This window comes from Schistocerca cancellata, chromosome 7, assembly GCF_023864275.1.
Source record: "Schistocerca cancellata isolate TAMUIC-IGC-003103 chromosome 7, iqSchCanc2.1, whole genome shotgun sequence".
Lineage (NCBI taxonomy): Eukaryota > Metazoa > Arthropoda > Insecta > Orthoptera > Acrididae > Schistocerca > Schistocerca cancellata.
This window is the reverse complement of record NC_064632.1, coordinates 390,136,202-390,153,073: the sequence shown is the minus strand read 5'-3', so window position 1 is coordinate 390,153,073 and position 16,872 is coordinate 390,136,202. Positions and strand designations below refer to the sequence as shown.

General features: G+C 46.1%; 1 protein-coding gene across 1 annotated transcript in view; it reads left to right on the top strand.

Moving 5' to 3' along the window:
- The window catches only part of LOC126092144 (ATP-binding cassette subfamily G member 4), a 218,310-nt gene that overhangs the window by 155,391 nt on the left and 46,047 nt on the right, over positions 1–16,872 (top strand). Inside the window, exon 5 of the mRNA XM_049907611.1 lies at positions 77–287. Coding sequence (XP_049763568.1) covers positions 77–287 — 211 coding nt within the window. The remainder of the gene's footprint in view (positions 1–76; positions 288–16,872) is intronic.

The following is a 16,872-nucleotide window of genomic DNA, read 5'->3' as shown; positions in this document are numbered from 1 at the left end:
CACCTGTAGTTATCGCGTGTGCAGCTGTTGGCAGGCGCTGTCAGCTATGTCTAGAGAGTCGCGCCCCTGTTGGCAGGTGGTGTACCTCCTGAAGCTGCTGGCGCGGCAGGGCCGGACGATCGTGTGCACGATCCACCAGCCGAGCGCGTCGCTCTTCCAGCTGTTCGACCACGTGTACGTGCTGGCGCGCGGCGAGTGCCTCTACCAGGGTTCCGCAGACAACCTGGTGCCATACCTCTCGGCCGTGCAGCTGCCCTGCCCCATGTACCACAACCCCGCCGACTACGGTGAGTCTCCCCTGCATTCCTAAGGTAACATTGACCTCCACTTTCATTTCCGACTGTCAAATCAGTACGTACCCTACATCTTCTTGACTGCTACGGTTGCAGGTTCGAATCCTGCCTCGGGCATGGGTGTGTGTGATGTCCTTAGGTTAGTTAGGTTTAAGTAGTTCTAAGTTCTAGGGGACTTATGACCTAAGATGTTGAGTCCCGTAGTGCTCAGAGCCATTTGAACCTGCATCTTCTTGGAGAACCAGTTGTATCTGATTACAAGATTGTATTGCATTGTATTGTATGTTAACCTGGGACCTAGAAACGACGGAGAGGCTCCGTCCCCGCCGCAGCCGCAGTGGTCCACAACCCCACGACGACTACCGCGGTCCACTTCACCCCTCCGCCGCCCCACACCGAACTCAGGGTTATTGTGTGGTTCGGCCCCCAGTGGACCCCCCAGGGAACGTCTCACACCAGACGAGTGTAACCCCTATGTTTGCGTGGTAGAGTAATGGTGGTGTACGCGTACATGGAGAACTTGTTTGCGCAGGAATCGCCGACATGGTGTAACTGAGGCGGAATAAGGGGAACCAGCCCGCATTCGCCGAGGCAGATGGAAAACCGCCTAAAAACCATCCAGAGACTGGCCGGTTCACCGCACCTCGACACAAATCCGCCGGGCGGATTCGTGCCGGGGACCAGGCGCTCCTTCCCGCCCGGAAAGCCGTGCATTAGACCGCACGGCCAACCGGACGGGCGATTACAAGATTACTGACGATCAGCTTGAGCGCATCGCATCGTATAAGTGTTTGAGACGTCCGCGTGAAGTCAGTATTACGAAACGCGGAAGGAAGACTTAGGTCTGATGGAAGGTTTCATCGAAAAAATCTGTAAAGAAGATCGCATACGAGATGCTATAGCAAAAAATACCGGCTGAGCATAAAGTGTTCCTCTAATTCCAAAATGTATTTGTAAAGAAATATGCCAGCTACAGCTATGTGATTTGCAGTAAATGGTACCTTAATTCATGAATATTGTTTTCTGGTTAGTCACTTCCACATGTCTACGCGTCGTTTTCCAAATTGTTCAGTTTTTGTGGGTAAGTTTTTGAGGATACGCTTCTACATTTGGTCTGACATCTGATTTCTTTCCTCTGTTGTTTCAACAAAATGGTCGACTGTCATAGTCAGGGTTATTTGTTAGCCAGTTTTTGGGTGGAACCTTTCTGGACAGATGTGTAGAGATGGTCCAGCATCATGGCTACCACGTTCACTGTACATTAGTCCTCTCGACCTTCTTGCGGGTTTACGTTAAGGAAAAAGCGTTCACTTCACAGGCTCCAGGTGTACAATGTCTTACGACACCACCATAAGATGCTACAGTGACAGCGACGGTGACGGAAGAGATACTGGAAAAGACATGGAGAAAGACTGATTATTGCCTAGAGCCAGTGGCTGTCAAATTGCGGCCCGAATGAAGTATTCATACGACCCGCTGTTCTTAGCCTTATTTTATAATACCGCTGTATCCAGCAGCTAACGCAAAGAATGCAGTTTTCCTGCTCAGTGACAAACAAAAACACTTGTAGAGGAAGTAATATTTCAAGATTTACTTAATTTTAATTGACGCTCGTGAATTCGGGCGTGAGCTAATGAAGGTTGACCGCTTACCTCAGGGGCAGAGGAGTAAATAGTATGGCAACTGCTTGGTTAGAAGATATGAGAGGAGGGAACGTTTTATTGCTTACGTTCCAGTACTGACAGCTCACAGGTGTGCGCTACTCATAATGTGAAGCTGCTATGGTATTATTTCTGACACGGAAGTAACATCGGTTCGTGAATGCGCATTACGGAGACAGTCATCTTCAAATACGTTACTTACTGTAGCAAGGAATATGAACGTAAATAAACATTGTTGTAATATAACGCAATGGGTAGAAGAAACTTGACATTCAAAACATTTAGAAAAACATTTGTGATCATGTCTCAGTTCCATAATGTATACATATCATAAAAGTGGATATATCCATGTATCTACACTAATCAGATAGAAAAATGTGACCACCGACCTACTATCGATATAAATCAGTCCAAGCGACAGTGGCGACACCTCGCAAGGAATGGCTGCTAGTCACACACACGCACGGTGCACGGTGTGTCAGTGAGTGTGCTGTCCGTGTGTAGAATGTGGAAAGCGCTCGATCTATCGGACCGAGGGCAGACTGTGATGGCCCGGGTGTTCGGCACGAGCATTTCGGAAACTGCAGGACTTGTCGGTTGTTCGAGTAGTGCTCTGGCAAATGTCATCAACACGTGGTGGAACCTAAGAGAAACCATGTCCAGACGTCGTAGTGTTGGGTGGCCATCCCTCATTACAGATTTCGGATGTCGTAGGCTGATCAGACTGGCAAAACAGGACTGGCAACGAACTGTGGCGGAAGTAAAATCACACTTTAATGCTAGGCAGAGTACAACGATGGGACTCCGCAGCCGATGACCCATGCATGTGGCATTGTTAACACCACGATATCGGAATCTAAGACTCAAATAGGCACGTGCCCATCGGCGCTGACCGTTGACGCAGTGGCAGAACGTTGCATGGTCTGATGATTCCGGATACCTTCTTCATCATGTCAATGGGAGGCACGGACCCGTCGTCTTTCCCCAGGGAACATCTCCTTGACACCTGTACTGTGGGATGGAGGCAAGCTGACGCCGACTCCATTACCCTCTGGGGAATATTCATGTGCAAGGCACAACGATAGTGAAGAAGTATCGTACACCGGTTGCAGTCGATGTACACCCGTTCATGATGGTCATGTTGCCCGACAGCAATGACGTTTTTCCAACAAGATAATGCGCTGTGCCACGAGGCCAGGAGTGTGTTGGAGTACTTCGAGAGACACAGTGGGGAGTTCCATTTCATGTGCTGGTCCCCCCAACTCACCATATCTGAACCCGATCGAACAGATCTGGAATGTGATTGAGTGTGGCATCGGAGCTCATCGGCCACCTTCCCGGAATTTAAGAGAATCAGGTGACCGGTGTGTGCAGATATGGTACCAACCCCCTCCAGTGACCTACCAAGGCCTTATGGCTTCAAAGCCACGACTGTCACCGATGTTATCTGTGCCAAAGGATGACATACCTGCTATCACGTAGGCGGTCATAATGTTCTGGCTGATCAGTGCATGTTCCTCATGTCTCTACTCCATCGATTTCAGTCAGACGTGGCACACATATTATATAGTGTGAAACGTCCCCTTTCAGCATTTATACAAGACTGTGCTTAAACTGACACACAATATTTTTAGCGCAACGCAATCTGACTTTCAAAAATCCCTACAAAAGAATGGCCCTGACTAACATTAACCTATACCTTTCACAAATCACTTACCTCACAAAAATCTTCATTACTCGAACTACTGCAATACAGCGAGCACCACTACTGCCAGCTAAATAAAAGATTCAAACTACAGAAGGCACTAACTACTGATAGGGATAGTTAGCAAATGAAAGATATTAATAGAGAACAAACAATGTATTTACCTTAATAGTCATAATATATATAGCAGTTCATGACAAATTACAAAACTCCGCCATCTCTCTCCCCACATCCACCACTGCTGGCGGCTCACCTCCAACTGCGCAACGCTACGCGCTGTTCACATCCAGCTGCCGCTGCCCAACACTACAATGGCAGACAACAATGCAAACTAGCCACAGGCTGCACACAACACAGCCAGTGATTTTCATACAGAGCGCTACGTAACGTTGCCAATAAGAAAATATAAACAGCCTACTTACATAGCCCCCATGCTCCCCACAAAAAATTTTACAAATTGTTTTGGCCAGTGGCCAATAATGATTTGATAAAATTTTTCATAATTACACTAACAAAGATATCCAATGCACACACTTATTGATACAATGTTGGTCAAAAGCTAAAATTTTCTCACAGTCCATAAAGACAGTCCTGATCATCATCATAATAGTAATTACAGTTTTTTCACAAAGTCTCATTAGTAAAAAAAATTGCACACAGAAGTAGTGGATTTCCATGCAGTCTTGAAGAAGTAGTGGTGTCCTTCCAACGGAAAGACAGTGCTGACTCTTGACATGCTGACAGGTAATGGGCCACAATGGAGCAAACCCACAGCAGAGTCATTCGAAGTTCTGAAGAATATTGGTAGGTAAGTCATCGCAGAGCAGACCCACTGTAGTCCTGGTAGAGAGTATGGTATTGGTGGGCCATCAAAGATGCAGACCCACTGTAGTCCTTGTAGAGAAAAATGGTATTGGTGAGTCAGGAAAGGTGTAGACCCACTGTAGTCCTTGTAGAGATGGCCAGCAGTCATCTGCTGCGATTGTGCAGGTGCACAATCACCATCGAAGAGTCTTGCAGAGAAGACAGCAAGTCCATAAACCACCACTTGTGCACGCACAAAGTTTTTGGAATTGTCTTTAGAAGTCTTGCAGACAGTATAGCAAGTCCATAAACCACCACTTGTACACTCACGAAGTTTTTTGAATTGTCCTTAGAACCAGCAATGCTGTTATCCAGTCCCTTGCTGAATTATTAACACACGTGCAAACACTAACAGTCCCTACTTCTCACATATTGTCCATATACTATGACCAACAGAAACGTGTGCAGTGAAATATAACTTACAAGTTACTTAATTTTATGAACTGCTCTCAATTACAATTTTATAACATAAGAATACAATAACAAAGGTACAAAATACATCATTAAAAACATAACAATACAGATAACATTTGTAGTAATGCAGGCTTTACAAAAGAATAGAAATAGACAAATACATCAGTGTTACAGGAATTATGACATAAGTAAATACATAAAAGATCAGAATAATTATTGAAACATCACCTTCACATATGAGCAACAAAACAGAATAAATAATGTCTCAACATCTTTACAAAGTAAATAACATAGTATTAGAAAAATTCTACAACATAGCTCTCATCAGCTAAACACATAAAGACAGGAAAAACACAAATACACAAGGGTACACAGACATATAGAGGGATGACACAAAAGGAAAGGACAGGATTTGTTTTTAGTGTAACATTTGGTACTGCAGTCCAACCCAAAACTTCATTCCATACATCGTTCGTCTTATTTCAACCTTTGCTTCCACCAAAAAAACATCCTATCCAAGCATGCTTTCTGTATTCTGTTCACATCCTCTTTCAAAAATAGTTTTTCTCCACTGTGCACTACTTTTTTGGGCAAACTACACTCCTGGAAATTGAAATAAGAACACCGTGAATTCATTGTCCCAGGAAGGGGAAACTTTATTGACACATTCCTGGGGTCAAATACATCACATGATCACACTGACAGAACCACAGGCACATAGACACAGGCAACAGAGCATGCACAATGTCGGCACTAGTACAGTGTGTATCCACCTTTCGCAGCAATGCAGGCTGCTATTCTCCCATGGAGACGATCGTAGAGATGCTGGATGTAGTCCTGTGGAACGGCTTGCCATGCCAGTTCCACCTGGCGCCTCAGTTGGACCAGCGTTCGTGCTGGACGTGCAGACCGCGTGAGACGACGCTTCATCCAGTCCCAAACATGCACCATGGGGGACAGATCCGGAGATCTTGCTGGCCAGGGTAGTTGACTTACACTTTCTAGAGCACGTTGGGTGGCACGGGATACATGTGGACGTGCATTGTCCTGTTGGAACAGCAAGTTCCCTTGCCGGTCTAGGAATGGTAGAACGATGGGTTCGATGACGGTTTGGATGTACCGTGCACTATTCAGTGTCCCCTCGACGATCACCAGTGGTGTACGGCCAGTGTAGGAGATCGCTCCCCACACCATGATGCCGGGTGTCGGCCCTGTGTGCCTCGGTCGTATGCAGTCCTGATTGTGGAGCTCACCTGCACGGCGCCAAACACGCATACGACCATCATTGGCACCAAGGCAGAAGCGACTCTCATCGCTGAAGACGACACGTCTCCATTCGTCCCTCCATTCACGCCTGTCGCGACACCACTGGAGGCAGGCTGCACGATGTTGGGGCGTGAGCGGAAGACGGCCTAACGGTGTGCGGGACCGTAGCCCACCTTCATGGAGACGGTTGCGAATGGTCCTCGCCGATACCCCAGGAGCAACAGTGTCCCTAATTTGCTGGGAAGTGGCGGTGCGGTCCCCTACGGCACTGCGTAGGATCCTACGGTCTTGGCGTGCATCCGTGCGTCGCTGCGGTCCGGTCCCAGGTCGACGGGCACGTGCACCTTCTGCCGACCACTGGCGACAACATCGATGTACTGTGGAGACCTCAAGCCCCACGTGTTGAACAATTCGGCGGTATGTCCACCCGGCCTCCCGCATGCCCACTATACGCCCTCGCTCAAAGTATGTCAACTGCACATACGGTTCACGTCCACGCTGTCGCGGCATGCTACCAGTGTTAAAGACTGCGATGGAGCTCCGTATGCCACGGCAAACTGGCTGACACTGACGGCGGCGGTGCACAAATGCTGCACAGCTAGCGCCATTTGACGGCCAACACCGCGGTTCCTGGTGTGTCCGCTGTGCCGTGTGTGTGTGATCATTTCTTGTACAGCGCTCTCGCAGTGTCCGGAGCAAGTATGGTGGGTCTGACACACCGGTGTCAATGTGTTCTTTTTTCCATTTCCAGGAGTGTATTTTCTTATAGCTTCTTAATGCATTTCTTCCAATTCATCATAGTTAGTTTCTTATATAGTCTACCCCTTCTTAAGCTAACTTAAATCTACTGAGCTCAGATGCTAAACTAAGGGACGAGGCAATGCAGCAACACAAAACAATTAACACAAACAGCAATGCAAGCAGCAGTAAATCTAAATTAACAGATAGAATGCAAAATTACAACTAATATGAGCCAATGTGCAGCAACAAGAAAAATAAATCAGTAGTAAACTGGCTTAACAGCGTAATACAAAGTCAAATTCAGTAACACTATGCCTGGCAAACAGCAGCAGCAACTTATACCTAAACATGACATAGCTCAAGCAAAAAAAATATTACAGTAAAAACAACAATGCAGATAAGGAAAATGTATATTCACATCTTAATGTCTACATAATTAAAGTGGTGCACCACAAAAACTAATTCTACAAAAAAGTACCAAGTACTTGAAAAGAAAATGATATATGCAGTTACTGTTATTAGTCCCTTCTTATTGTTCTTTCCATTCCAAGAGCTCCTTTTTCGAACAATGTCGGTCATAAAATAATTATTTAATAGATCTGTTGACAGAAAGTGTTCACATTAGCAAATGCATTTAATTTTATTTTATGAAACCAATGCTGCAAGACAGCTTGAAACCAGATATCAAATGAAATAAGCAACTATGTACAAAGTAAAGCATAAGAACATCATTCAGTAGTTATGAGGCATTTCATAAGTTAGTAGAAAAATCTCTCAACTAGAGAGACAGTAGTCATAATCAGGTGTATAGACAAAAAAATAGTTCTCATCATTTCATTAGGCATTTCAGTAAATATCATAAATTAAGAGCTCCACAGTGTAATCATATATTTTCAAGTTCGACCATGTCGTTTTTGCGATGCTTTCTACAAAGGAACCTCAATAGCGAGGATAATGGCCTCCCTTTTTTTTTCTCCACCTGTACCTCTGAAAGGGGCACACGCTAATGGCTTTCTTTTGTCAGATGACTACCTCTCAGCTGGGCGCCCAAAACGCATTACCTTTCTTACTTAAATATTTATGACAGCAGTTTCCGCTACAGTGGCAGTCTCATATAAAAAATTTCACCGGTCGAGAATTTACGTTGCAAATGTGTAGAAACAAAATCCTATGAATATAACAGTATTCAAAAAATTTTCCCCGGCATTGTGATACATTCACGCATTTACACACATTTCATAGCTCTTAAAGTACGATTCTTGGTTTCCAACAACCTTTTTCACAAACCAGAGTCCCTAAACACTACTCATTATTCCTTACCTTATTCGTTGACACTTCTTCAATATTGCATCATAACAGATATGTAGCTTAATCAAATAACTCATATAGCATCAGCTTATTGATCATAAACATACCGCAACAGCATAATACACATAGTCATCGTAATAATAACATCATAGCACCTCAGTCAACTCTCACAATCGTCGTAGCTTCCTCCAATAATTAAAAAAATTCTCTCCTCATGTCAAAAGTGTCATCTGCCTCAAACGTACTTTAAAAATCATGATCCCATACCAAATATATCATTCAAAGCTCTCATAATATCACAATGGGTCTGAAAAAATATGAACAGTTCACACTGTACAGACAAAATACAGTTTCATAAGTGGAAGTTATCCAGCTGTGTAATGGAGTAAACATCTGTCACTGATGTAGTAAAAAAAAGTATATCTCTCAGTTAAACGATTAGATAGGTGTGTAATTTGTGTGTTAGAGAAATATGGTACCGATGTGTAAAGTTGTATAAGCAAATACCATATTAGCTAGGGCTCCTTGTGCTTGCCAAACACATGGTACACAAAGTAAGCGTGTACCCCCCTGAGGATCAATGTAATAATACCCTCAGGTGTTACAGATTACAAGAATGGAATTAAATGTATTACAGAAAACCTTTGTATCATTGTACTTCAAATATCTTTAAAAATAAATGATTTAAGTACAAAATTAATCACTCAAATACGTGTCCTGTAGTGCTAAATGTGCTTCTTGCTGTAAGATAATCTCTGTGGAAGTGTCGTAGTTATTGTCCTCCGAAAGCTAAGTTCTGCAGAAGTCAATGTACTTACCTCATGATAAACAAAAGTGAAATGCTTTGCGTATAGATTTCTTAGTTATTACGCTTATTGTTGTGATGAAGAAATTACTGTGCTGTAACGTATTGTTGTGCTACGGAAAAGGCTGTCTCATTGTAGCTATACCACAAAAGTTATTATTAAACATGTTTTACTTTCCAGAAGAATTCAGAAAAACTGTGCAGATATAAAACAGATACACCGCAAAAGCAACTTTGTAAATTGTCACTCATTAGTAACGTCGTGATATAATCGTGTAGCTGTCACATAAACTAACCACTGTGTCATCTGGTATCTCTCAGAAAGTACTTTAATTCAGAATGTATTTTCAAGTAAACCAAAATGTTGCATTAAAATCTCATTAGCAGTACCAGTATATGTCCTAAGTATGCAAGCCTTATAGTCGTTACGTAATTGTGCAACTAACAAGCAAGAATGCACACACACAATAACACTGTGACGTCTGTTCACAATAACAATGCATTCGTAATTTCTATTTAAATTAATTCTCTTGGTTCTTGACTGGATATTTAACTTCAAACATTGTAGCATGATAACAGTTTCTAAGTGTGACAATGCATACTAGAAATGTGAAGTGAAACGTTTTATGGCAAAGACAAAGTTAAAAAGCAGATTATCTTTCAATAAACGGTTTTACATGTGAAATGTGGTGTAAACCTTTACTCTTCCTAGTACGCAGAGTTTCAACTCTAACGCAATTATCATGTGGTATCCGTCAGTAAAGAATACTGGAATCGCCATATGGAACGTCCCCTTTCAACATTTATACAAGACTGTGCTTAAACTGACACACAATATTTTTAGCGCAACGCAATCTGACTTTCAAAAATCCCTACAAAAGAGTGGCCCTGACTAACATTAACCTATACCTTTCACAAATCACTTACCTCACAAAAATCTTCATTACTCGAACTACTGCAATACAGCGAGCGCCACTACTGCCAGCTAAATAAAAGATTCAAACTACAGAAGGCACTAACTACTGATAGGGATAGTTAGCAAATGAAAGATATTAATAGAGAACAAACAATGTATTTACCTTAATAGTCATAATATATATAGCAGTTCATGACAAATTACAAAACTCCGCCATCTCTCTCCCCACATCCACCACTGCTGGCGGCTCACCTCCAACTGCGCAACGCTACGCGCTGTTCACATCCAGCTGCCGCTGCCCAACACTACAATGGCAGACAACAATGCAAACTAGCCACAGGCTGCACATAGCACAGCCAGTGATTTTCATACAGAGCGCTACGTAACGTTGCCAATAAGAAATTATAAACAGCCTACTTACAAGTGCTTGGAAAGATATAATATGTGGGCAAGAACCAGAAAACTCATATTGAAGTGAGGGTTGTAGCGTCGAGAAAAGGGAAAAGGATGAAAGAGGAGATGGACATAGAAAGGAAAGGGAAGGGGTGGAGAAAATGGACAGAGAGACAGGAGGAGGGAGCAGATAGACAGAGAGCGGGGAGGAGTAGTTGGATTAGAGGGAGTGAGGTGGATGTGGAGGGAGAGGAAGAGATAGAGGGGTGATGGACAGAGGGGTAACGAGCAGACAGACAGAGGTGCAAGGGGAGATGGGCGGACAAAGGAAAGAGGAGGAGTTAGACAGCAGGAGAATGAGATGGACAGAGGGGGATGTAGGAGACGGACAGAAAGAGGGGAGGAAAAAATGGACAGAGAAAGAGGTGAGGAGGAGATAGAGGGGAAAGAAGGAGATGGACACCGAAAGGGAAGAGGGAAAGATGGATAGAGTGGAGAAGGAGGAGATGGGCAAAGGGAGGGGAGAAGAGAAGATTTAGAGGAATGAGGAAGAGATAGCGGGGAGAAGAGGAGATGGTCTTAAGGAGATAATGCGCATTTCGTCCAAGGCTTCTTCAGATGGCCGATAAAAGTTGATATGCCAGTTACTGATATGAATGATAAAACATCGGCAAAAATAAATTGGCCTCGTTATGTGCAAGAAAAATAATTTATACAAATATATGCTTCCGTCACGTTTTAGAAGACGGGATGCCTAATGTGGTCCTGTGAATACAAGACAAGATCAGGCCCCTACAGTCTGTCAAATATTTACCATCGGCATGGTGCGGGGCATGTTTCAAGCAGCCATTAGCCAAGATGACAGCATATCCGAGCAATACATCGACGTGTTGTAACAATGATTCATTCGACCAGGCAGCACCCTTCCACTGATCCGAGGTCCTATCTCGATTATCTTGAACCTGTTGGAATAGCAGCTGACGGTGTCGGTCGGACAACATGGGAACACGCAGCGCCGTCTAGGCGGAGGCCCATTGTTCATTGTCGTCACATCTGCTACGATAGCTGCCTGTTCCGCTTTACAGGGTGGGTAAGCCTCTGACCTCGACATTCTGTGAAGAGGCGCGAACGTCCTTCACTTCCTTGCCTTCACGTGTGTCACCATCTTTCAACCACTTACCACGTATACTTACGAAAGCAGCAGGAGAACAGTCGATTAGCTTCGCCTTTTCCGAGATGCTTGTTCCTAAGCGCCATGTCGCAACAGTCTGGCCTTCATCAATGTCGCCCATGTCAGTGGATTTCCCTATTTGCAGCCCGTATCGACGCTGGAACGATTCCCCGGTCGTCACTCAGCCGCTTGCGAACTTTCGATACCACATCATTGTTCGAAATGCCACCAGGCGAGAGTCTACGTCGTGGTCGGCAGAGGTAATTACTTTTCGGCTCATCGATGAGTTCGTTCCCCGTGTATCAGTAACCGGATTGTAAGGTGTAACCAGGGCAGATACAAACTCCAGCCGCGATTTAGTAATGCTCAAGAATAAACTGAATTTCAAGAGAACTCTCCTGAGGAATCATTGTAGAAACAAGTGGAATACTGGAGTAATGAGGAAAGATAAGATTCGTATAAAGTTACCTGAAGCTGTACACGCTGTGATATAGAATACCACGATAGGCAGCTCGGTTTAAGATCAACGGACGCCTCAGAAAATGGCAGTCACAGAAGTCTGACAGAGAAAGATAGGTTCAAGGAAAGCAACTGCGAAGAAACCTTGGGCGACAGGTAAATTACTTGATCAATGAATGGAAGGGGTAAAAAAAAATTGAGAGTAAGACTGGAATACAGAAGAACAGTCACAAAAAATGAAATAAATCAAGGAAGCCATGGAGAAATACTGTAGCTGCCGGAAAGTGTGAAGACATCGAAAAAGAAATGTTCGTCGAAGCAGCTGATTCAGCGAGTAGAAGAAGCAAAACAACTTTCGGTGAAATTAAAATCAAGGATGTGAACACTAAGACTGCAACCGTAATTCCACTGTTAAACGCATAGTAGAGAGTGGCAAGTGGGAAGAGCACACTGAACTCCTGTACTACGGATATAAATTTCCTGAAGAAGAAATGGAATTCGGGATGGATAATATAGGAGACGCAATATTAGAGATCAGAGTTTAATAGAGCTTCCGGAGACTTGCGACCAAATAAGGCGGAAGGAACATATGTTCCTTCGGTATTTCGAAATTTATTGAGAGAAGTGGCAAGCAAACAAGTGTTTAAGGTGGTGTGTAGAATCTATGAGATTGGAGACATAGAATCAGACTTTCGGAAAAATATCCTCCACATTATCCTGAAGATGGCAATGATAGGTAAGCGCTAGAATTATCAAACAGTCGCCTTAACATGTCATGCATCCAAGTTGCTGGCAAGAATAATATACAGAGGAATGGAAAAGAAAATTGAGGCTCTGTCAGAAGAATATCAGTTTTTGCTTTACAAAAGGAAAAAAACCAGAGAGGCAGTTCCGACTTTGCGATAGATAATGGAAGCAAGACTGAAGAAAAATAAATTTGTCAACCTGGAAAAAGCGTTCGACAATGTAAAATGGTGAGACAAGTAAGGGTAAGCTATAGCAAAACACGGATAATACACTCCTGGAAATGGAAAAAAGAACACATTGACACCGGTGGGTCAGACCCACCATACTTGCTCCGGACACTGCGAGAGGCCTGTACAAGCAATGATCACACGCACGGCACAGCGGACACACCAGGAACCGCGGTGTTGGCCGTCGAATGGCGCTAGCTGCGCAGCATTTGTGCACCGCCGCCGTCAGTGTCAGCCAGTTTGCCGTGGCATACGGAGCTCCATCGCAGTCTTTAACACTGGTAGCATGCCGCGACAGCGTGGACGTGAACCGTATGTGCAGTTGACGGACTTTGAGCGAGGGCGTATAGTGGGCATGCGGGATGCCGGGTGGACGTACCGCCGAATTGCTCAACACGTGGGGCGTGAGGTCTCCACAGTACATCGATGTTGTCGCCAGTGGTCGGCGGAAGGTGCACGTGCCCGTCGACCTGGGACCGGACCGCAGCGACGCACGGATGCACGCCAAGACCGTAGGATCCTACGCAGTGCCGTAGGGGACCGCACCGCCACTTCCCAGCAAATTAGGGACACTGTTGCTCCTGGGGTATCGGCGAGGACCATTCGCAACCGTCTCCATGAAGTTGGGCTACGGTCCCGCACACCGTTAGGCCGTCTTCCGCTCACGCCCCAACATCGTGCAGCCCGCCTCCAGTGGTGTCACGACAGGCGTGAATGGAGGGACGAATGGAGACGTGTCGTCTTCAGCGATGAGAGTCGCTTCTGCCTTGGCGCCAATGATGGTCGTATGCGTGTTTGGCGCCGTGCAGGTGAGCGCCACAATCAGGACTGCATACGACCGAGGCACACAGGGCCAACACCCGGCATCATGGTGTGGGGAGCGATCTCCTACACTGGCCGTACACCACTGGTGATCGTCGAGGGTACACTGAATAGTGCACGGTACATCCAAACCGTCATCGAACCCATCGTTCTACCATTCCTAGACCGGCAAGGGAACTTTGCTGTTCCAACAGGACAATGCACGTCCGCATGTATCCCGTGCCACCCAACGTGCTCTAGAAGGTGTAAGTCAACTACCCTGGCCAGCAAGATCTCCGGATCTGTCCCCCATTGAGCATGTTTGGGACTGGATGAAGCGTCGTCTCACGCGGTCTGCACGTCCAGCACGAACGCTGGTCCAACTGAGGCGCCAGGTGGAAATGGCATGGCAAGCCGTTCCACAGGACTACATCCAGCATCTCTACGATCGTCTCCATGGGAGAATAGCAGCCTGCATTGCTGCGAAAGGTGGATACACACTGTACTAGTGCCGACATTGTGCATGCTCTGTTGCCTGTGTCTATGTGCCTGTGGTTCTGTCAGTGTGATCATGTGATGTATTTGACCCCAGGAATGTGTCAATAAAGTTTCCCCTTCCTGGGACAATGAATTCACGGTGTTCTTATTTCAATTTCCAGGAGTGTATATCATATGTGCAAGAACCAAGAGGGGGCAATAAGAGTGGTAGACCAGGAACGAAGAGCACGGATAAAAAAAAATGTAAGACAGGAATGCAGTGTTCCGCCCCTACTGCTCAAACTATACACCGAATAAGTAATTACAGAAATAACAAAACGATTCAAGAGTGGGATCAAAATTCAAGGTGAGGATCTGATGTATCAGAGTCGGTGATGACATTGCTATTCCCAGTGAAAGTGAAGAAGAATTACAGGATCTCCTGATTGAAATGAACAGTCTAATGGGTCCAGAAATGGAATGAGGATAAATCGAAGAAATACGAAAGTAATGAAAAGTAGCAGAAATGAAATTGACAGTAAAATTAACTTCAAAATTGCTGATATGAAACTTCCTGGCAGATTAAAACTGTGTGCTGGACCGAGACTCGAACTCTGGACCTTTGCCTTTTTGGGGGCTAGTGCTCTGTGAGGAGGGGGCGTGAGTCGTGCTTAGCTAGCTCAGTTGGCAGTTGGCCTTTGGCTGTGTTGCGGTGAGGACGCGCTGTTTGTGTTCCTGCCGCGGAGCGAGCGCTCGTGTTGTTTACATAGCATTCGGCCGTTTCGCGCGTGCCGTACTCAGCATATAGATCACTATGGCGCACCAATACAGAAAATCGACGCTCAAATTTACGTTCCGCAACGAATTTGCACGGCCTAAAGCACTCGAAGTCGAAAGATTTCTACGAGAAGAAGTTAAAATCCCGGCGAGCGACATTCTCGGCATTCACTTGTCCATTGTGAGTAGTATCGTATATGTCAAGATCATCAACGACGCAACATGTGAACGGATCCTTCGGGACACGAAACAGGGCCTCCGTTTCTGCCATGCTGATGGCAATGTGGGGACTGTGCACGTCGATTATTCTGGCATGGGACTTCGCACGATCAGAATTTTCGAACTTCCTTTCGAACTACCGGCGGAGGACGTCGTGACAGCGCTGCGCCCCTACGGCACGGTCCATGATCATATTGCGGAAAAATGGACGCAATTCCAGACATATCCTGTGCTGAACGGCGTCCGCCAGGTCCGAATCGAACTTAAACGACATGTACCTTCATATCTGACTATCGGTGGCTGCCGTGCCATCGTCATCTACGATGGACAACCGAAGACCTGCTCTGGTTGTGGGAAGGAGGGACACCTCCGATCAGAATGTATGCAACGTCGAATCACGCAACTGCCGCCGGCTGAAGCGGACCCGCCATCGCAGCCGACGCTGCTTCCTGTGACTTATGTAGCAGCCCTCACGACAGCTACCACTTCGCCACGACAGCCGACATCCACTGCTGTGTCGCGGCTCCATGCTCCAATACAGGGCGATGATGCCACACCCGTTCCACAAGCTACGGATTCAACTCCGATGCCGCCGCCTCCGTCGACGGATAACAACATACAGGAAGATAGCATGGCCGTCGATTCGCTTATTGTGCCTACGGCTGCCTTTGTGCCGGAACGTCGTGAATCTTTGCCATCGTCTGACGCAGAAGAACACACCAGGAAGCAACGCTCTCCGAAGCGACGGAAGCGGAGGCGTAGAGCAACTTCCGAACGGGATGCGACACCGCCTCCAGAGGATGACGATTCCACCTTCAATGACGACGCTACCACAGAGGCAGCCGCCATTTGCTGCAGTGTGGCACCATCGAACGATAATGAGGACCAACCACATATATCTACAGTGGCACAATCGGATGCCGAGATGCAGGACAGCTGCTGCCCACCAGCTTCTGGAGTGCAGGCGCCAGCGCCGTGTCCTAAGGACGCTAGGGAAGCCGATCTTGCTTTCAGTTCCCCGACGTGGGCGGATGACCACGACGATGACGGAACCATGCAAGTTACGCCAACAGGGCCCGCGGCGTTGGCGCCGGCTCTCTAGAACGGCCTGCAGGTGAGGTTTGGGGGGATGCGGAGGTGTCAATACAGTCAGAAGCGTCATAGGTCAATCCAATCTTAATGGATAACTTAACACCTGCGGTTCGTCAACAAGCTTATCGTATCGCCACGCTTAACATCAACACGATACGAACGGCAGTGAAGATCCAGTTGTTGCGTGAGATGCTTCGTTCTTCGGATGTTGACATTGCCCTGTTGCAAGAAGTATATATAGCGGCCCTCCCAGTTTTCTACGGTTATGTGACATATGTGTCACCGGCGGACCGGAATGGCAGCGGTACGGCAATACTAGTGCGCGACGGAATTGCCATCGAAGAAGTGACTTACCTTCCGTCAGGAAGGGGGCTGGCGATCACAGCACTGGGCACGCGCATCATTAACATTTACGCTCCATCAGGAACTGACCAACGCCGCGAACGATCGCTGTTCTACTCGGAGGATATCGCCCCCCTCTTTATCAGCAGCTTCGAGCAATATATCTTCGGCGGCGATTTTAACTGTGTGCTCCA